General features: G+C 51.4%; 2 protein-coding genes across 5 annotated transcripts; one reads left to right on the forward strand and one right to left on the reverse strand.

Moving 5' to 3' along the window:
- IPO13 (importin 13) lies at positions 1-19,859 on the forward strand. 4 transcript variants are annotated; one of them, XM_014540025.1, is made up of 21 exons: positions 7-706; positions 2,432-3,168; positions 8,447-8,587; positions 8,687-8,828; positions 8,935-9,101; positions 9,311-9,431; positions 9,518-9,665; positions 10,051-10,232; positions 10,315-10,341; positions 10,512-10,646; positions 10,845-10,877; positions 11,084-11,194; positions 12,547-12,627; positions 13,418-13,555; positions 13,748-13,844; positions 16,473-16,525; positions 18,728-18,794; positions 18,882-18,940; positions 19,047-19,136; positions 19,418-19,599; positions 19,693-19,859. In XM_014540025.1, exons 1-21 carry the CDS (start codon positions 623-625, stop codon positions 19,787-19,789), a joined length of 2,892 nt encoding a protein of 963 aa, XP_014395511.1. In that variant the 5' UTR covers positions 7-622; the 3' UTR covers positions 19,790-19,859. The 4 variants fall into 4 exon arrangements, with proteins under 4 accessions (XP_005866681.1, XP_014395511.1, XP_014395513.1 ...); XM_005866619.2 differs by lacking the exon at positions 10,845-10,877 and having other exon boundaries at positions 1-706; positions 11,051-11,194; XM_014540027.1 differs by lacking the exons at positions 10,845-10,877; positions 16,473-16,525; positions 19,047-19,136; positions 19,418-19,599; positions 19,693-19,859 and having other exon boundaries at positions 11,051-11,194.
- LOC106726166 (LIM domain-containing protein A-like) lies at positions 17,083-18,140 on the reverse strand. The gene is made up of 2 exons (XM_014540028.1): positions 17,377-18,140; positions 17,083-17,316 (listed from the first exon to the last, which is right to left on the reverse strand). The coding sequence occupies exons 1-2, from the start codon at positions 18,117-18,119 to the stop codon at positions 17,100-17,102; spliced, it is 960 nt and encodes a 319-aa protein (XP_014395514.1). The 5' UTR covers positions 18,120-18,140; the 3' UTR covers positions 17,083-17,099.
- Positions 19,860-20,909: the final 1,050 nt, after the last annotated feature.

Below are 20,909 nucleotides of genomic sequence, written 5' to 3' on the forward strand. Positions count from 1 at the left end.
GGCGGTAGCGGGGCCGGAGCCGGGCGGTGAGAAGAGTGAGGGCCAGGCCCAGCGGAGGGGATCTGCCACCGCCCCTCTACATTACGGACTCTTCGCCCCAGAGTGTCGATGCTGCACCCCCGCGCTTCGTTGGAACGCCTTCCGTAACCCGCCAAGGGCTCTCTCTCTCCTGTGACCTCCCACCCCAGTGACCTCCTCGTAGGACCCGGGAGCGCACTCCGACGAGGGTGTTGTGGGTACAGGCCATCGACCCCGTGACCTCTCACGGGCTGGGGCTCGGTTTCCCCCACAGGCCTCCCTCCCCTATGACTTCCTCCTCGTAGATTCTGGAAACAGAGCCGTGACCTACCCCTGGGACCCCCGCCTGAGAACTCCTCCCTGAGGACTCCCCCTCGGCACCCCGCTCAGTGGATCTCCTCCTAAGACCACCCCTTTTGGTTTCTGGCCAGCCCCCCACCCCCAGTCGAGGTGGGGAGGCCTCGGCAGCCATGCCCACCCTGGGTCCCCTGTCACCACACCACGCCCTGGGCCCTCAAGCCGGGGTCTAGCCAGGGGGCCGGCAGCCAAGGGGCTGGGGCAGGAGTCAGGTCCGGGTCCCCCTCCCTGCTGGGGAGGAGCCGAGATGGACCGGCGGGAGGAGCAGCCGGGGGCTGCCGGGGCTGCAGCGGCACCAGCCGTGGACTTCACTGTGGAGAACGTGGAGAAGGTATGAGGGCCCCGGGGCGGGCACTCCGGTGACAGAGCAGAAGTTCTGGGCACCGACGCGAAGGCCAGAGCCCAGACCTGGGCTGGGTGCCCGCTGGGCTGGTGCCCCCAGGACACCTGGCATTTGCTGTCTCCGGGCAGGCAGGACAGCAGTGTTACAGTGTCCTAAGGGGCTGTATGTGGCTTTCTGCAGACATGGGTCCTCTGTGGAGAGATACCCAGGGGTCTTGATGGCTTAGACCTGCAGCCAGGTTGGCTGTTCTCCAGCTCCAGTGCAGTGGGAACCCAGGAACCCAGGAGACCTGAGGCTCAGTCCCCAGGAACCATGCCGATGCTGAGCCATCCTGGACCCTCTTTATTGAGCCAGGGGCTCATAAAATAATCGGGGACTCAAACAGTCTGGGTTATGTTTTCAGTCTCTCTTGGAGAAGGGTCCTTCCTTGATTGGACGAAGGCGGGCAGGAGCCTGGCTGGCCCCCTTTGTTTTGCGCTGGGTCCCAGGGGCCTGGTTCTGCTGGCAGCCTCGGGCTTCTTTTCTACCCACCTGCCCATCGAGCTTCCTGCCAGCACCCTCCCAGACTGCCCAGTCCATCTCTTTTGGACACTGCTTCTCTGGTTCTCTTCTGGGTTCGCCCACAGAGGCCTGGAATGCAGAATGACCTCCTCCACCCCCCAGGATTAATGGGGAGGTAGGGCTGACTTGATGGGGAATGAGGAATAGCTGCAGATACTCATTTGTTACTCTTGAGCCCTGTTTGCCGTACCCAATGGTGAGGATGCATCCCCTCGGCTTCTGTTCTCTGCCTCCTGGAGCAGCCAAACAGCAACAGTGGCTGTAAGTGGCTGTCAGAGGGACAGATAGGGCTAAGCCTACTTGGATGGAGACTGCTGAGGCCGTCAGAGGCCTGGTCTCACTCTTCCACCCCATGGGGCTGGGCAGTGTTGGCATGGTGGTGCACTGTTCCGTGTGCTACCAGGGAGATAAACCTCTATTTTCTTGCTGTGTGAAGTCCCAATGGAATGGGGACCCTGGGGATTCAGCTAGTTGAGAATTCCAGGCTAGGCACTTGCCAGGGCAGCAGGCTAGGACTTCTCTGGACCAGTTCTTTGGATCTTCCAGGCGCTCTATGAGGGCTTTTCTCACCCCCTTCTCCACTTTGTTTCTGCACAAGGGCTGCCTGGCAAAGTCTTAGTCCTTCTCAGATTTCACACTGGCTTTGGTGCCAGCATCTGGAGTGACCTAGGGATGATCCTGGGGGAGCTAAATGGAGCTTTTGGAGTTGATTGGAACAGCTGTGCCTGGGAGGGTCAGGGCCCCTCAGGCTGTTTCATGTTCTTCTCAGGCTTAGCTTCATCCCTGTGGAGCCATTCCTTCCACCTGGGCCTTGCCCTTTACCTCACATGCCTCCCCTTTGATGAGCTCAGCCTCCTCTTTGTGTGTGTGTGTGTGTGTGTGTGTGCTATCCTGTGGAGGTTCACTCTTTGAATCCATGTTTTGCTATAAGGAGAAGAGGATATAGTAGAGCATCAAGAAAGTCCAGGTTCTCAAAATATCGGCAGGACCCTGGGCCCAGGAAACTGCAGAGCCCTGAGCTCTCCCTTTCTGCTCAGCGCCCCCCAGTCAGAAAGAGAGAGCGGTATTGCGGGACCAAATCACACCCTGTTTTCTGGGCTCTGGCAGGATCCAGAGTGGCCAGCACCTGCTCAATCCTGTGCTGTCCCGCAGGCGCTGCACCAGCTCTACTATGACCCCAACATTGAGAACAAGAACCTGGCTCAGAAGTGGCTGATGCAGGCCCAGGTCTCCCCACAGGCCTGGCACTTCAGCTGGCAGTTACTACAGCCTGACAAGGTGCCTGAGATCCAGTACTTTGGGGCCAGTGCCCTGCACATCAAGATCTCTCGCTACTGGAGTGACATCCCCACTGACCAGTATGAAAGTCTAAAGGCGCAGCTCTTCACTCAGATCACTCGCTTTGCCAGTGGTTCCAAGATTGTGCTGACTCGGCTGTGTGTGGCGCTGGCCTCGTTAGCTCTCAGCATGATGCCTGACGCTTGGCCATGTGCTGTGGCAGACATGGTACGACTCTTCCAGGCTGAGGACTCACCGGTGGATGGCCAGGGTCGCTGCCTGGCTCTGCTGGAGCTGCTGACAGTGCTGCCTGAGGAATTTCAGACCAGCCGCCTGCCCCAGTATCGCAAAGGCCTGGTGCGGGCCAGCCTGGCCGTGGAGTGTGGGGCTGTCTTCCCATTGCTGGAGCAGCTGCTGCAGCAGCCCAGCTCACCCAGCTGTGTGCGTCAGAAGGTACTCAAGTGCTTTTCCAGCTGGGTGCAGCTGGAGGTGCCGTTGCAGGACTGTGAGGCTCTCATTCAGGCCGCCTTCGCTGCTCTGCAGGACTCGGAGCTCTTCGACAGCAGTGTGGAGGCCATTGTCAATGCCATCTCACAGCCTGATGCCCAGAGGTGAGCTGGTCCCCACCTTCCCAGAGTGGGGCAGTCTGCTTGGCCATCCATGCATCCATCCATCCATCTGTTCAGTAAACACTATTTGAGTGCCTACTGCATGCATGGTCCTATGCTGGAGATACAGCAAGGAACCAATCAAGACATGGTTCCTGTCCCATGGTTCAAAGAGGGAGACAGACAGACACTAGACAACTAACCATCCAATGAATTATTCAGTTAAAATAGTTGACTCTTTTTTTTCTCTCAGCCAAGTTCTGGCTGTTCTGCCCCTGACCGTATTGCAAATCTATTTTTTCCATTTTCACTGCCACCACTCTAGTTCAAGCTGTCATTACCTCTCCCCGGGTTATTGTAGAGCTTTCTCGCTAATCCCCTGGTTTTTACTCTTGTACCCTTCCTTCATTGTCCACCCAGCAGCCAGAGTGATCTTTTGAAAATGAGTATGCAATATTTCCTTTCTGCTCAGAACCCTTCTGTGGCTTCTCACTGCTCCTAGGGTAAAGTTCAGGATCCTTAATTTGATTCACAGAGATGCTGCACAATATGACATCTCTAGCCTCATCTCATGCCAATCTCCTTGCTTTCTTCACTCTCACAGTCCTTTCAATTCCTTGAATGTCCCATGCTCCTTCCAGGCTCTGAACCATCACATGTATTTGACACATCACTTCTGTCTCAGCTTAAACTTCACGTTCTTCATGATTTTTAAGACTAAGTTTGGTGTTTTCTATTATTTTATCTCAGAGCTCCCAGTGTTTTTCCTTCTTAGTCCATAACATGGTTTCATTATAAATTAATGTGTGTCTCCCCATTAGTCTCTCAGCTCTGTGAGGAAGGCACTCTGTCATTTTATTTGGTCATATTGTGCCTGCAGCACTTGGTAGCATTCAATATTTTTTGAACAGATGAAAGGTAGGAGCTGCCAAAGTGACAAGGGGTGGAAGAGGTTGGGAGAGTAGGGAATGTTGCAAGCTTCAGAAACAACAGCAGGTGCAAAGATCTGTGTCGGACATACCATGCACATTCAAGGACTCAGAAGAAAATGAGAGTAGTAAGGTGTTCAGCAAACATTTGTTGAGCACCTGTTTGTGTATTGGGCCCTGTAGTGAGGACTAGGAGCATAAAGATAAATGAGTTGATTTTTGCAAGTCAGGAGCTCATAACCTAGTAGATACATGAATGGGCAAGTATAGTCAACGTGATGAATACTCTAATGGAGAGAGCAGAGGGGCTGTGAGAACCAAGTCTGTGGGTTGTGAAGGGCTGCCCAGCAAAGGTGACAACTGAACTATTCTTTGAAGGCTATGTAAGAGTTAGTCAGATGGAGGTGATGGATATGACGAGGACATTTCAGACAGATGAAGGGTATGATTAGACAGCAGGGTTTAAGGGCCAGTTATAGGAGATCTGGGCCCAGATCATGTAGGACCTTATCAGCCTTAATCTTGTCAGTTTAAGATTTTAGTTTCCATCCTGAGGATGATGTAAAGATATGAAAGGATTTTAAGCAGAGAAAATGGCATGATGAGATTTTTGGAATAAGGTGAATTGGCCGGGGGAAAACTGGAGGCCTGACACTAACATTTCAGAGATGGGACTTTGGGAACCCTTGGCAGAATTGGAGGGGAAAATAACACTGAACGAGTTAGCACAGGGGAGTGGTTAATGGCACTAGCCTTGGCATTTCATCACATCTGAGCTTGAATCCCAGATGGTCCATCTACTAGATCTGAGACCTTGGGTAAACCTGTTTCTTCATTAGTAAAATGTATATGATCATACTGACCTCACAGAGTTTTAATTATTTAACTAGAATAATGTACACAGGGCCTGTCCCTGGTATTCTGTAAACAATATTTTGTTACGAGGATTAAATAAGAGGAGGTCTGTGAAAGGTCTAGCATGGTTCCTGTGTACTCCAGAAACGGCATTTGCTAGTATTTAGTATCATTGTTGCATTAGCAGTTACTATGATGCCTTTCCCCTGATTTCCCACGTTTTTAACTTAAGGTGGGTAGCAAGTCTCAGGTCAAAGCCTTCCTTGGCAGCCAGAGCTCAAGTGCTGGCTGGGCTCAGACAGTTGGGTCAGGGGAATTGGCCAGGGCCAGTGCCTGGGTGATGTGGGATGTCCTTGGATACACCCAGGTTTACCCGCCCAGCCAGTCTCTAGGGCTTTGGCAGGTAATTGATGCCTCTTCTTCTATGAACCAATGAGCAAGCAAGAAGCCAGTGAGAAAGCACACAGCCTCCTAAGTGCCTATTGGCTGCAGTTCCCTTTGTTGCTTAGCAACTCTTCCCCTTTTCAGCTCTGCTCCTGGATCTGTAATTGCAGGTCTGGGCTGAGCTCAGTGTGAGTGGCAGCTAAGGAGTCCCAGCAGCCCTGCCCCAGCAGCTCCAGCTAACCAACTGCAATCAGCCCACTTGAACCCAGTCTCAGCCATGGCACTAAAGACATCCTCTCTTATCTCCCTCCCCAAACTTTAGGGGCTTTGGGTGTGCTTTCCTGTCTACTCACAAGTCTCAGGCACAGGTGCCCAGGGGTAAGAAATCTATGCAAGAGTTTCCCCAGTGGGTGGGCTGCACCCAGCTTGGAGTTCGAGTTTGGACCTTGCTGTGTTGTAGTCTTAGTTTCTTAGCTTTGGCTTGAGAAAGTCACCTTCAGTGGTTTTGACTTCTGGGTCATCCAGCCACCGCCTCACCCAGGTTTCCTGACATCAGCCCTCCCCTTGACTAAGCTTGTACTTGCACCCTTTTCCCTCTCCTCCACAACTGCTGCTGCTTGTCTGACTCTCCTTTGAAATGCCCCCCCCTAATATGTTTTTAATTCTGGAAAAGCTTTTCATTGGTGACTGGGGGAGGAGAGAAGGTGAATTGGGCTCTTGGAAACCCCCATCAGTTAGGACTTGAGATATGGGCTGAGATCAGTATAGATCCTTTGGGGAAATTCAGGTTGGACCCTGAAAGAGATGCAGACCTACAGCAGTGTAAGGGCACAACTGCTGGCTTGTCTGACTCTCCTTTGAAATGCCCCCCCCTAATATGTTTTTAATTCTGGAAAAGCTTTTCATTGGTGACTGGGGGAGGAGAGAAGGTGAATTGGGCTCTTGGAAACCCCCATCAGTTAGGACTTGAGATATGGGCTGAGATCAGTATAGATCCTTTGGGGAAATTCAGGTTGGACCCTGAAAGAGATGCAGACCTACAGCAGTGTAAGGGCCTTTCTCAGCCTGGAACCTATCTCTAACTTGCTATATGACCTTGAGTAATAGTCTGAGTCCTTCTGGGCTATATTGTCCTTGATTTATCTTATTATAAGGCTCAGATAAGAGAAATTAAGAAAATTCATTGAGGACCTATTGTATACAAGAATTTTGGCAGGTGTGAGCAGCTTTGGAATGCAGTGGGAGTGCTATGGGGGCAGGGCACTACCTCCTGCCCCCATCTCAGCAGCTGGGAACTCAGGGATCTTGGCCTTGGCCCTGCCCCTGCTCTTTGTGCCAGATCTGGCCTGAAGGTGCCCATTGTCTGGTGGTACAGCCTGTGTCAGGGTCATGAGACTGAAGCTATCCCAGCTGTCTCTAGGCAGCGCCCTCTGGGGCTGTCTCTGGTCTGAGATATCCTGGTATGGACGTCTTATCTCACCAAAACGGGGGTATGGAGAAGACCAACATATTGGACTGGTTGCCTCTGTCCACATTTTACCCCTAAGGTTATTAGGTTACTTACCTAACAACCTGCTTGGGGCAAGTCCATGTTGAACTCCTGGGCACGCAGTTTCTCCCCATCTCCTCTCCATAGATTGCTATGGTGACGGCATGATTGACAGCAGAGGAGTCCCAAGCATCTGATTCCCCGATGAGAGTGTCACTCACTTCCTCTGTTTAATCTGGTCTCCACAGAGCAGGCTACTGGGGAGGAGACCAGTGGGAGGGAGCTAGCCTTCTCTCAGTCTCTTTTGTGCACTGTGCTTCCTCTGCCCCTCCTTTAGGGGTCATTGTGCTTCTGGGCTCTGACCTGGACGTCTTCTCTCATTCAACACTTTCTTCCTGAGCAGTTCTCATCTACTCCTATAACTCCAATTACCAGCTCTTCTCTGATGACTCCAACATCTGTGTCTCTTGCTCTAACCTCTCTGTTGAGTTTCATGTTTTTATATCCAACTCTCTGGACACTTCTACCTGCATATCTCAATAGGTACCTCTGATTCAACATGCCTAACACTGAACTTACCGCCCTCAGCCTCCCATTAAATTTGGTACTGTCCCTCTCCACCCACCCCTCCAGGACTATAGTCCTACTGTCCACCTGGTTGTTTAGTCAGTAACCTGAGGGTTTTCCCTGACTCTTTCCCATCTTCACATCCAGTTAATCATCAAGTCCTGTTCATTTTGCCCTAGCTCTCTCTGAGTTCATCATCTGCTTTCCCTTCCCTTCTTACTGCTACCAGATTACATAGGAATTAGGGTTTGGTAGGGGGTGAAGTGGAAGGTGGAGATTGATGCTCGTAGGAGCTGTTGCTGCCTTTTAAAGTCTTTAACGTGGTTCCTGTTAACTCTTCTATCTCCCATCCTTTCCAGTCTCCCTGAACAGTATCTGTGTTCGTTTCCTAGACCTACTGTCATAAAGTACCACACACTGGGTAAACAACAGAAATTTACTGTCTCACACTTGTAGAGGCTAGAGGTCTGAAATCAAGGTATCAGCTCCCTCTGAAACCTATAGGAGATTCCTTCCTTGCCTCCTCCTAGCTTCTGGTGGTTTGCTGGCAACCTTTGGTGTTCCTTGGCATGAGCTGTATAACTCCCATCTCTGCCTTTCTTATCACATGTCATTCTCCCTGTAGGCCTCAGTCTTCACATGGATGTCTTCTTATAAGGACACCAGTCATATTAGGAGCCCCCCTACTCTGTGACCTTATCTGCATTGACCCTATTTCCAAATAAGATTACATTCTGAGGTACTAGTAACTAGAGGGTAAGACTTATCCAATCTCCCCCAAAGTCTTAATGCATTCCAGCATCAATTCTAATAGGAAGATACAATTCAACCCATAATACTGACCTTATACTTCCTTTCCAGAGTTTTCCTGGAGGTCTCTGACCTAAGCTTCTTCCCAACATGGGCAGCTGCCATGTAGGCCCTGATCTCTCTTTTGCTTTGGATTTGATATGAGGAGGGGGACTTTAATGGAATACTGGGCGAATGTACCTTTCTTTCAAATATGGTGAGGGATGGGCAGACAGCTCTGATGCGTCTCCTCCCCTCGTGCCTCCAGGTATGTGAACACACTCCTGAAACTCATCCCACTGGTGCTGGGACTGCAGGAGCAACTGCGACAGGCAGTGCAGAATGGGGACATGGAGACCTCCCATGGCATCTGTCGCATTGCTGTGGCCCTTGGCGAGAACCACTCTCGGTGAGGAGTGGAGCAGCTGGGGGTGGGATAGCAGGGCACTGTAAGGAGGGGAGGTTATGGCGCCTTCTTGAGTGACCTTCTATATCTCCTTCCTCCAAGGGCCTTGCTTGACCAAGTGGAGCACTGGCAGAGCTTCCTGGCCCTTGTCAACATGATCATGTTCTGCACGGGTATCCCTGGCCACTATCCTGTCAATGAGACCACCAGCTCCCTGACACTCACCTTCTGGTATACACTGCAGGTGTGTCTATGTGACCTCCAGTAGGAGGGGGCCATGATGGAAGAAGGTGGCTAATGGGCTTCTGTGGCTGCTGGTGAGGTGGCTAATACTCTTCCCTGGCTCTCAGGATGACATTCTGTCCTTTGAGGCAGAGAAGCAGGCTGTGTACCAGCAAGTGTACAGGCCAGTCTACTTCCAGCTGGTGGATGTGCTTCTGCACAAGGCCCAGTTCCCTTCTGATGAGGAATATGGATTCTGGTCCTCAGATGAGAAGGAGCAGTTCCGAATTTACAGGTGATGGTAGCAGGTCAATCCTAGCTCTAAGTGGAGTCCTGAAATAATGAAGGCAATGAGGGGAGGGGCCCAAGCACAGGCTTCCTGAATCCTGGGGCGCCTTTCTCTATTTTCTAGGTACTTTTACATGGTTGTGAGGTTACCAGGGTGGGTTCCTGGGCTTGGGGGCAGGATCCAGGCTGTGTACAAGGTCTTCATCTGCTTCTCAGGGTGGACATCTCAGACACGCTCATGTATGTTTATGAAATGCTGGGGGCCGAGCTGCTCAGCAACCTCTATGACAAGCTGGGCCGTTTGCTCACCAGCTCAGAGGAGCCCTACTCCTGGCAGGTACCCCTCAAGCCTGATTCCCTCAGCCCTCCCAGATCTGTCACACCCTGCTCTTCGGCCAAGCCAGTGGCACCCTCTTTCCCCAGCACACAGAAGCCCTGCTCTATGGCTTCCAATCCATCGCAGAGACCATTGATGTCAACTATTCTGATGTGGTGCCTGGGCTCATTGGCCTCATCCCACGGATCAGCATCAGCAACGTGCAGCTGGCGGATACCGTCATGTTCACCATTGGTGAGACCTGGTACACACCCATGAGCACATTCTAGAGCCACAGGCACCCATCCCCTGCTACAGCCAGCCTCCTGGGTCCCATCCAAAATGAGAGATACACATGGCCACACACACAGTTGGTGTTGCAGCCAACTAACTGTCCTGGCACATCTAAGGGTCCTTCCTAGTGAGTGTACTGAGCTGCAATTCAGTGAGGCTAGTCCTGCTTCTCAGCTTTAAGGATCATGTTTGATCATGTGCATGCATATTTGCCCATTCAGTCCTCTGAATGAACAGTGCTCTGTACTGGGGCTGCAACTTGACCCTGCCCGGCAGCTCTGCCTGCCTCACAGGGACATGGTCAGCCTCAACTATCCTCTCCTCTCTCTCTCCCTTCTTCCTCCAGGAGCTCTGTCTGAATGGCTGGCTGACCACCCCGTCATGATCAACAGCGTTCTTCCCCTTGTACTGCACGCCCTAGGCAATCCTGAGCTCTCTGTCTCTTCTGTGTCCACCCTCAAAAAGATCTGCCGAGAATGCAAGTATGACCTGCCACCCTATGCTGCCAACATCGTGGCAGTCTCCCAGGTATGCAGGGGCCCTGGGAGGAACTGGGCCTCAGGCACACTCTGCACTGCTCTGATACAGTATTTCTTCTTTTTATCCCTAGGATGTGCTAATGAAACAGATCCACAAGGTGAGCTCAAAAGTTTCTAGGGGGCTCCCTGGGGATATTGCAGGAACCCACAGAAATCCTGTCTTCTGCCTTGTTCTTTACTCTCTGTTCTTGGAAGCTTTCCAGTTGGTTCATTCTCCCATCCACAACCAGATGTGTCCAGGACTGACCCTCCATGTTCTGTCCCACAGACAAGTCAGTGCATGTGGCTGATGCAGGCATTGGGCTTCCTGCTATCAGCCCTGCAGGTGGAGGAGATCCTTAAGAACCTGCACTCGCTCATCTCGCCCTATATCCAGCAGCTGGAGAAGCTGGCAGAGGAGATAGTGAGTGAGAGCTGGTGTGTGTGTGTGTGTGTGTGTGTGTGTGTGTGTGGCCAGGGAGGAGCAGGGGTGGGATTCTGGGGCTACCCTTCTACCCTTCTATGCTGCTGAGGGATAGGGTTGGAGCTGGCAGTCAGGGCTGGGGCCAGGGGGCCAAGCTGGGACTGGAAGATCCAGAACTTGGTTCTTTTCTCCCCATAGCCTAATCCCTCCAACAAGCTGGCCATTGTCCACATCTTGTGTGTGTGTGTGTGTGTGGCCAGGGAGGAGCAGGGGTGGGATTCTGGGGCTACCCTTTGTGTGGACTATGCTGCTGAGGGATAGGGTTGGAGCTGGCAGTCAGGGCTGGGGCCAGGGGGCCAAGCTGGGACTGGAAGATCCAGAACTTGGTTCTTTTCTCCCCATAGCCTAATCCCTCCAACAAGCTGGCCATTGTCCACATCTTGGGGCTTCTCTCCAACCTCTTCACCACGCTGGATGTCAGTCATCATGAGGATGATCATGAAGGCTCTGAGCTCCGGAAGCTGCCAGTGCCACAGGGACCCAACCCCGTGGGTGATGTTGTCATTGCCATTGCCCCCACCTCCCAACCCTGTGGGAATGTCATTGTCACCTCCAATTCTATGGGTAATATTGTCATTGTCCCCTGTGGCATGATGCATTTGGTCCTGTGAACCATCTTATTGCCTCCCACTCTCTGGGGGGTGATGTCATTATCTCACCCTGTGGGTGGTGTCTTTGTCCCCAGCCCAACTAGGATGATGTCATTGTGGTTCCCCCACCCCATAAGGGACACTGACATTATCTTTCAACCCCTAAGTGATGTAATTATGGGCCCCTGTTTAACCCCTAATTCCAGGGCCTTTCTACTTCAGCATTCACTGTTCCCTGTGGGCACCAAGGATGCTTACGGTACATGCTCTGCATGTAATAGTTTTTACCTTCGAGTTGCTCCCAATCTAGAGGAAATACATGTAAACAGATTGTCACAAAGCAGTGTGATAAATGCTGTGGTAAGCTCGGGCAGGCACAGGGTGTTGGGTGACCACTATAAGCTATTTGATCTGGGGCAAGCCTAGCTTCCCACTCAAAACTGTGAACATCAGAATATTGGCTTGCTCATCTCATAGAACTGTTGGGTAGCAGATGTGGTCTTGAGCGAAAGTACTCTGCATACTGTGAAGTTTTGTACAAATGTGAGGGACTGCTTTGATCATTGTTCCCAGTACCCCCTTTAGTGTGTCTCCTGAAGAGAAGGGAGCCACAGTGTCCTGGCCCCTCTGCTCAACTCCCCACCCTAGTTTCAGTTACCCTTTGGCTCCAGACTAAATCTCTGCCACAGAGCCCCTTCGATGGTAGTCATCATCCTGCCTTCCCTCACCTCCCAGGACCTCATTCTGCTCTCTGCTCCTGCATAAGCTGCCCATATTATGCATCCCTTGGGCTGTCTACTCTAAGCCTATCTGGGGCAAGCCTGTAGGCTTTTGGCACTAAGAGTTTTACTGAGCAGAAATAGAGAGGAAGTTGCAAAGTTTTAGCAATCTTTTTTTTCCTCTTTCCTCTTATTTTTTTATTTGTCCCATCACCATTTATCCCCTGTATATCTTTCTCACCTCCACCCAATCGATAACCCTTACAATTTAGTAATCTTATGAAGCACTCATAATATCCCTGCTTTACAATTTGAGGCTTCTTCTAAGAGGATCCCTAGAACTCAAATATCCTCTTTCATTCATAGCGCATTGAGCAAACACTCCTTCTGCCAGGGTCCCATGCATTGAGTCTTCAATACGCAGTCTGGGGTAATAGGTTTGAATTTGAACTCCTGGCCTACTTCCTACTACCAGGTCCTTCTCCAGTGGGTGACAGTGGTTGTGGGGGCATCTTCTTCCTGTGTCTGCAGGTGGTAGTGGTGCTGCAGCAGGTCTTCCAGCTTATCCAGAAGGTGCTGAGCAAATGGCTGAATGATGCCCAGGTGGTGGAGGTGAGCCCCAACCCTTGCTCTCTGCCCCATGGTGACTTTTCTCAGAGGTGGAGCAGGAGGAAGGTATTGCTGCCCCACTTAAGCTTGTGATGGTCTTGAGGAAATAAAGGAGGCAAATCCTTTTCCATAGATACAAGGAATCCTCTGGGAAGGCATTCAGAACTTCCCAGTATCACAAGAAATGCTCAACCAAAGGACTATGATGTGGCTGAGTGACAGTCAGGGATCCACTTTCGCATCAGAGACCTGCCTTTGGTCTCTTTTTAATTCAGGATTTTGTTGCTGTTGCTGCTCCCTGAGAGGAAATAGTGGAGATGTGAGTAGGAAGAGTTACAAAGTTCCATCTGTGCCCCTCTGAAAAGGGCCTTTTTGCCTCCTGCCTTTCAGGGTGAGGGTGAGACTTCCTTACCTTCCTTGGTTCGCAGAGCCAGGAAAGGCTCATAGGTAAGGGCCCCTTCTAGGCCTCCTCTGTGCCAGGCCTCCATTCTGTTCCAGCCTATTGTGACTTGCTGACCAGGGCCCCTTTTCTTTTTCTTTTTTTTTCCAATTGAAATATATATGGCATATAACAATGTGTAAATTTAAGGTCTACAGCATATTAATTTGATACATTTCTATATTGTAACACGATAAAATTGCCATTATAGCCATAATTAGCTCCTCTATCGTGTCACATAATTAGCATTTCTTTTTAGTAGTTAGAATAATTAAGATCTAGTGTCTTAGCAAATTTGATGATTATAATACAATATTTTTTTCTCTTTCATGGGCCCCTTTGCTTCCTCCCAAGGCGGTGTGCGCTATTTTCGAGAAGTCTGTTAAGACGCTATTGGATGACTTTGCCCCCATGGTGCCACAGCTGTGTGAGATGCTGGGTCGGATGTACAGCACCATCCCCCAGGCCTCTGCTCTTGACCTCACTCGACAGGTGGGCCTTCTGATTAGGACAACAGTCTTCTGGATTTCATCCTAATTAGAGATCTATCTGACCAGGATGGGGTAGGTGGGTGGAGTGGGTTGATGGTTGCCCTGCCAGAGGTCCTCATCTGCATTCCAGGGATGCTGGCGTATCTTGGTGATGCAGGGCCTCAGCTGACCAGCATTCCTTGCTTTGTTGTAGCTGGTCCACATCTTTGCCCACGAGCCTGCCCACTTTCCCCCAATCGAGGCCCTCTTCCTGCTCGTCACCTCCGTCACACTCACTCTCTTCCAGCAAGGTAGGTCCTGACCAGGGTCTCTGCTGCCGCCGCCACTGCCACTGCCTCTGCTTCCCTGACTGGGGAGCCAAAGCTGCCCACTATGTTCTCCTCTGTCCCCTGAGTTGCACATGGGACTTGATGGGAAACTTATGGGATCGAGCACAGCATAATTGTCAACCTTGCAAATAGTTGACACCTTAGATTGAAGTGGATAAGAGAGTGAATGATGTCTTCTACTGGCCTGCTGGGCTAGGGGCCAGTCTGGATGATGGGAAAGATGGGGCCAGAAGCTCTGAGGGGCTTGGGTACCAGGCTGGCTCCTTTTCTTTGGGATATAATGAAAAGTAGAAAGAGCATGGGCTTTGAAATCAGGCACACCTAGATTCTAAGCTCATCACCACCAACTAGTTGTGTGACCTTGGGCAAGTCACTTACCTTTGTAGAGCCTTTGTTTCCATATCTGTGAAATGGAGATTTCTTATATTTGATAGGATTATTGTGGGCATTAAGTAGCATCTTTTGGGCCTTTGGCTTGGGGCTTTTACACATAAAGTTTATTCCCTTCCAGGCCAAAAGCCTATGGCTGTGGTCCCACCCCCTGTCCCCATTCACTGGCCCTTAGCCTGAGAGAATTGGCAAAAGGGAGCTCCAAGCTTCCCCTGCTGTCTAACCAGGCTTCTAACTTGGAAATGAAACTCACTGCTCTCCACCAGCCTCATGAATCGTGCCTGGACTCGTGGTTGCAGGATTGAGGCTCACCAAGGGTCTCAGCTGGAGCCAGAGTGCTCTCTGCTTGTGTCCTTGGTGTCTGGTCACATGACACTGGCCTCTGCTGCGGTGGGCTCTGGGTAGGTCCAAAGTGTGGAGAAAGCTGAGCCAGAAGGCCAGATGTGGGTATCCTCAACTCTACTCCTTTCACTCCTCCTATCTAGTTGGAGACAAGTCTTGGTGGTCCTGCCTCCTGATTATCCCACAGTCTGTCCCCTGCTCCCCACCCTCCATGTCCAAAGTCTCGGTATAGGGTGTCCGGATTACCTCAACAATTTTCTGACTGGTTTTCCTGGCATCTGCCCTTCTCTCCAATCCATTCTGCACCCTGCAGCCCTTTACTGGGTGAGCTCTCGTTCCTTCACACCTTACCCATGCATCATTCCTCAGAAGCTTCTCTGAATCTAACTTCCTGCTGAAACTGCATCATGTACACACTGTTGATACAGCGCCAATTACACTCAATAATCTGCCTTCACGTCTGTCCCTTTCCCTCTCCCTAAACTAAGCCCCTGAAGGACAAGGCTAGGTCTTTCTGCATCCCCAGTGTCCAGAATGAGGCCAACATGGAGAAGGTACCAAACACTGTTAAAGAAAGAGGGGTGAGGGCTCCCTGACCTCAGAATCTTTCTCCTTCACTGTCTGGCCCACGCCAGCAGGGCGACTGTTGAATATCAAACCTATTGTCTGCAGGTGACCCATGCCTGGGGCACATCAGGCCTCACTTTCCAGGACTTGAGTAACTCGGGGTTCAGATGTGAAAGGGGCGGGCTTTATCAGTGGCCTGGAGAAGGAAACAAGGAAGAGATTATTATCTGCTTTACAGTGGGGAAACCAAGTGTTGGTGGCTTGCGCAAGATCACACAGCTCCTTAGTGGTGTCTCAGGCAGGTGTTCCTGCTGTGTCTGCAACTGAGAGTGGAGTGGCCTGGGCAGGAGCTCCAGGCGCATGCCGTGTCCTTGCCACAGTTATCAGAACTGGAGGCAGAATAGTGTCCAGCATCCTATTTGTTGGGCTTGTTGGTTGTCTTGCTGGACAGGATGGTCCCCTCACCTGTATGCTGTCCCAGTTTTGCCCTCCCTTCCTCGGGCTCTGCCCTCCACTGCACCATGGGGCGACACATTAACTGTGGGCTGGTGGTGGGAGCTGGTCCTCAGCCCTGAGCCTGGCTCTCTGCTGAGTCCTTGTCCATGTGGAGGGGCTTTGCTGGGTGGGACTTTCATGTTTGGCCTCAAGAGGCAGTCTCCTTCCCTAGGCCCTGCCAATGGGTTGCCTGGCCATCCCCACTGCATATTGGGCACTGCCCTCCCCAAGAAGGAGCCCTCTGGTTTAAGTGGACCCAGTAGGTTCCCTTCCTTGGCCAGACCAAGAGCACTAAGGCCATTGAAGTGAGGGGGCACCCACTCAGGTTCTGTTCCCTGGCCATTTCAGGGCCTTCAGCCCGCCTCCAAAGGAGGTACCAAGAACCAACCAGCTCTGCCCTCCTGTCAGATGGCTAGTGATGGGGAAGCAGCTTAGGGCCACCCCAAACTGCCAGAAGCCGAAGCAAGAATTCAGGGGCTGTTTCTTCAGCTCCGTGGAGTCCAGCATTGCTCCAGCACCACAGGACAACTTGGGGGACTGACCTAGAGGAGCGGGGAGTAGGTGGAAGGCCCCTTGGGAGGGAACTGGGGCAGGCCCGTCCTTCACTTTGCCGTCTCTTTCTGTTGGGCTTCTCCCAGTTCATGGTTTTTGTATGTTTTGTTTCTTTATCTTGCTTCCTGCTGCTCATGTGCCCCCACGCTGTCTCCCTGCAGGCTCTCAGTCCCACATAACTATATGAGGTTGAGTTGCTGTTTGTATAATTTTTTCTTAAGTTCCATCTTTATTATATTTTAGGGCCCAGGGATCATCCTGATATTGTTGATTCATTTATGCAACTCCTGGCACAGGTGTGTTTTAGTTTTATTCATTCACGTTCTGTTCTCTCTCTTTCTCTTTCTCTTATGTTGAAATTCAATTTAAGCCTATTTTTAGCTTTCTGTTGACAAATTTTTTTTCTGTTCAGTTGAATAGAGTTTCTTCATCTGTTTCCGTGGAAGTTGACAACCCAACATCCTCCTTTAGTGCCCCTTTGCCTCAGCTAGCTCAGTCTTCTACAGAGACCAGGGAGAGGCTGACCCCGAAGGGAGGCAGTGGGCTGGCCTGGTGGGGGTCAGGAGGGGAGGGGGTGGTCACTGTGCCCAGCAGCTCCTGTGCGGCTGGGGTGCCCAAGAAGTTCAGGGGTAGAACTGAAGTTCAAGGGCCTGGGGTTCATTGTCCCCGTGCTCCTGCCGGGAACTGCCTGCCTCAGTGCCTCCAGCCTCCTCTTGAGAGGTAGGCTCCGAAGGGAGGGGCTGAGATGAATGTGCTTCCGTGGAGCCCAGAGCCCAGAGCCGGGCTGCTGGACAGGTTGTGCTGCTTCTGGGAGGTGGGGTGCTGGCTCCACTGTGAGACCGTGTTAGGTTGTATGTGTGTATAAGTGTGTCAGAACTTTGTATGTTTTGAGTTTGGTTTGGTGAGAACAGAAGTCATGTAACTGCTGTAAGTAGTATGAGTATTATGTTGGATTTGTAGTTGACATGTGGATATGTGTGTTGGTGTGTGTTTTATGTTGATGTGTGTTAGGCATTGATGGATTTTGAATGTTGATTTGTGTTGGAGGCATGTGCATGTTGGGCTGTGGGAATGTGTATTATGGAGGATAGGTATATATATTGTGGTATCGGTAGGTCTGTATCAGGATATGTGTGTTTTGGAAAAGATATGTGTTGAGCTGTGGGAACGTGAGGTTAGCATATGGGAGTTCTGTGTGTTAGGGGGCTTCTGCAGGTTGGGGGGGTCCTGTGGGTAAAGGTAAATAATGTGGGGGTTTTTATTAATCATTCCACAAATATTTATTGTGTAATACATGCTTGATACTCTGCTAGGTGCTGAGGATATAATGGTGCGCAAAAGCGGCACGGTTCTTACTGTTTTGTAACTTATAGTTTGTTTGGGGGGCAGGGTAAAAGCGTGGGGAATAGGGAGTGTTCTGGGCCTGGATGGATAGGTGTGTGGGTGTCTGTGAGGGTGTATCTTTGTGGGTGAGGGTGCTTGAGTGTGTATTTGTGGATGGATGTGTTGAGAGAGTACACGTGCTGGAAGATTGGTAGATTGAGGGTGTGGGTGTGGAGCTGGTTTGGGGATGTGGCGGTTTGAGTGTGTGAATATGTAGTGAGGGTGCATTGCAAATGTGGGAGAGTGTGTGTGTGTGTAAGGGAAGTGTGTTTGAGGGTGAGTAGGGTGTTTCCATGAGGGTGCGTGTGAGTGAATATGGCAGACTGGAAGGTATGTGAGGGGCTGGAGAGTTAGGGGCCTGTGTGTTATGCCTTGGGAGGCTGCTGGGGGACAGCAGTATTTGATGACTGCTGGAGCTGTGCAGAGCATCTCCTGTGACCTGGGGATGTGCCAGTCATGTCCTGGTACCACTTGGGGCGGGCTCTCTGCCCCCTGTACTCCATCCATTCCCCCACATGGCAACCCGGCTCCTGGGCTGGGTATGGCTGTGATGGCCCTGGACACAGGGTATCCTGGGTGAAAGGTAGGGCCATGGCTCCAAGGCTCCTACCCTATTTTTCCTCTTTCTGATCTAAAGGGTGTCTGGGGAGTGACAGGACATGGGAGGAGGCTGTTGGACTGTGTTCCACATCCAGTTGCCATCTCTTCTTCCTGCTTCTCTGTTAATAAATACAGGGGGCCTAAACTGCCTCTATGAATCAAGAGAAATCCCTGCTGGTACTTGAGCCTGCAGGAATCTGGCCCTGATGGAGGGGAGAGGGGAAGGTGTTTGCTCAGGGAGTAACTTGGGACCCAAGCTATCTGCCTTACGACCCCCAACCTCTCTCATATACACTGTGCATTCATGTACACATACATGTACACAGCATTCCTTGGCTGCTCCTCTCCTGGCTTCTGGAACTCTGGGATGGCCTGTGTCCCCAGAGATGGCTGGGTAGTTGGTTTTGACAGCATCTACCTGTGGTGTGTGAAGTTGGGCCCTGGGGTGGCAGGTGAGTGGGGGGGTGGTCTTTGCAGCTGGCTGGGGCTGGGCTTACCAGCTCCACCTCCTGCAGGCTCTGAAGCGGAAGCCAGATTTGTTCCTGTGTGAACGGTTGGATGTCAAAGCTGTGTTCCAGTGTGGTAAGTGGGGCAGTTGGACAAGTGGGCCTGGGGCCCCCTTGGGAGGATCCTCAGGCTCTATCTGATCTGCTTCTGCCTCTCCCACAGCTGTGCTGGCCCTCAAGTTCCCTGAGGCACCTACTGTCAAGGCCTCCTGTGGCTTCTTTGTGAGTCCCATGCTGCCCCTGACCCCCCACCACCCCTGGGACCCCAGAGGGTAGGGGTGTGGTATACTGAAGGAGCTGGGCTGACAGGCCTCTTTATCCTCTGCAGACAGAGCTACTGCCTCGATGTGGGGAAGTAGAACCCGTGGGAAAGGTAGTACAGGAGGATGGCCGTATGCTGCTCATAGCAGTGCTGGAGGTGAGATGGAGCAGGGGGGCGCTTGATGTGGGTACGGTAGCCCTTGCTTCTGTGGCAGCTGCCCTTTTGGGAATCTTGAGCCTTTGGTTCCCTAAACTCTCTGATTCTGTTTCTTCCTCATTTAAATGTCTGAAAGTTGTCAGAGTTGGCTCTCAAAAAGCAGCACTCACTTGTCATATGCAGTTTGGCAGAGGAACTGTCTGAGGGGGGTGGGGCATGGTTCAGCACCCTTGCTGCAGAAAGGACAAGGCCCTGGTGTACTGAGAACCTGTCTTCCTCAGGCCATTGGGGGCCAAGCCTCCCGCAGCCTCATGGACTGCTTTGCCGACATCCTATTTGCTCTGAACAAACACTGCTTCAGCCTCCTGAGCATGTGGATCAAGGAGGCACTGCAGCCACCTGGTTTTCCCTCTGCCCGCCTCAGCCCTGAACAGAAGGACACCTTCAGCCAGCAGATCCTTCGGTGAGCAGAGCTGGTGGGGCCTGGGCTCAGGTCTGAAAGAGAAGATGAAGTAGTGGTGGATGGTGCTAACCTGGTCTCCCTTCTCTCCTTCAGCGAGCGAGTGAACAAGAGGCGGGTAAAGGAGATGGTGAAGGAGTTCACACTGTTGTGCAGGGGACTACATGGCACAGATTACACAGCCGACTACTGAGGGGCGTTCCCGTCCCACCCACTCCTCACTCCTCCCTATCCCCAAAGAGTAAACCTGGACCCTCACTGCACCATTGTCTCTGCTTCCTTTCTACTGCCACCGCCACCTAACTGGATGACCCAGAAGGCCTGGGATAAGGATGGGAGGATGCTTGGACCCGGGCCTTGATAAGGAGTGGTAGAGCCCACCTCTGTCTCCTAGGGTGGAAGAGATACTGCCAGAGCCACTCAGAATGTTGCCATTGCTCTTGGGGTGGGATGGGGATTGCAGTAGTATCAGCACCCTCTCCCCTTTAAATTAGTTCCATGTTCATGAATGCATACATTTATTTAATCAACAGTGTTGAGTACTGAGTTCCTAGTTCTGCTTTGTTCTGTCTAGACAAAGGCTGATCTAGTCTATACTTACTATGCTAAGCTGGGAGAATGGGACCGTGAAGGCTGCATGAAGGAAGTTTTATTTTATTTTAAGTGTTTTTATTGATTTTTAGAGAGAGGAAAGGAGAGAGGGAGAGAGAGAAACATTAATAAGAGAGAAACATCAGCGATCATTGATCAGCTGCCTCCTGTATACCTCCTGGGGATCAAGCCCTCAACCCGGGCATGTGCCCTGACCAGGAATTGAACCATAACCTCTTGTTTCATGGGTCAATGCTCAACCATGCCAGCTGGGCTATTTCTTTAAAAAAATTTTTTTTTTACTGATTTCAGAAAGGAAGGTAGAGGGAGAGAGAGAGATAGAAACATCAGTGATCAGAGAGAATCACTGATCAGCTGCCTCCTGCATGCCCCCCACTGGGAATCGAGCCTGCAACCCAGGCACGTGCCCTGACCGTGACCTCCTAGTTCATAGATTGATGCTCAACCACTCAACCATGCTGGCTGGGCAGGAAGTTTTATTTCTGATATAAATAGGAGGCTTCTGAGGTAGAGGACTTGGGACTTAGGCTGGGTCCAGTTGGGAGGGAAGAATTGGAGAGTGGCTTTGAATTTCAGGATGGGTTTCTGGTGTGGGGTTATGGAGGCACCCAAGCTTGTACATGGTTGGTGAGAGGTATAGAAAGTGGAACTGAGTATGTGTGGGAGGAGGCATTGCAGACCCCAGAGGAAGAGGAAGGCGG

The sequence above is a fragment of the Myotis brandtii genome, unplaced genomic scaffold, assembly GCF_000412655.1.
Source record: "Myotis brandtii unplaced genomic scaffold, ASM41265v1 scaffold235, whole genome shotgun sequence".
In the NCBI taxonomy this organism is placed as follows: domain Eukaryota; kingdom Metazoa; phylum Chordata; class Mammalia; order Chiroptera; family Vespertilionidae; genus Myotis; species Myotis brandtii.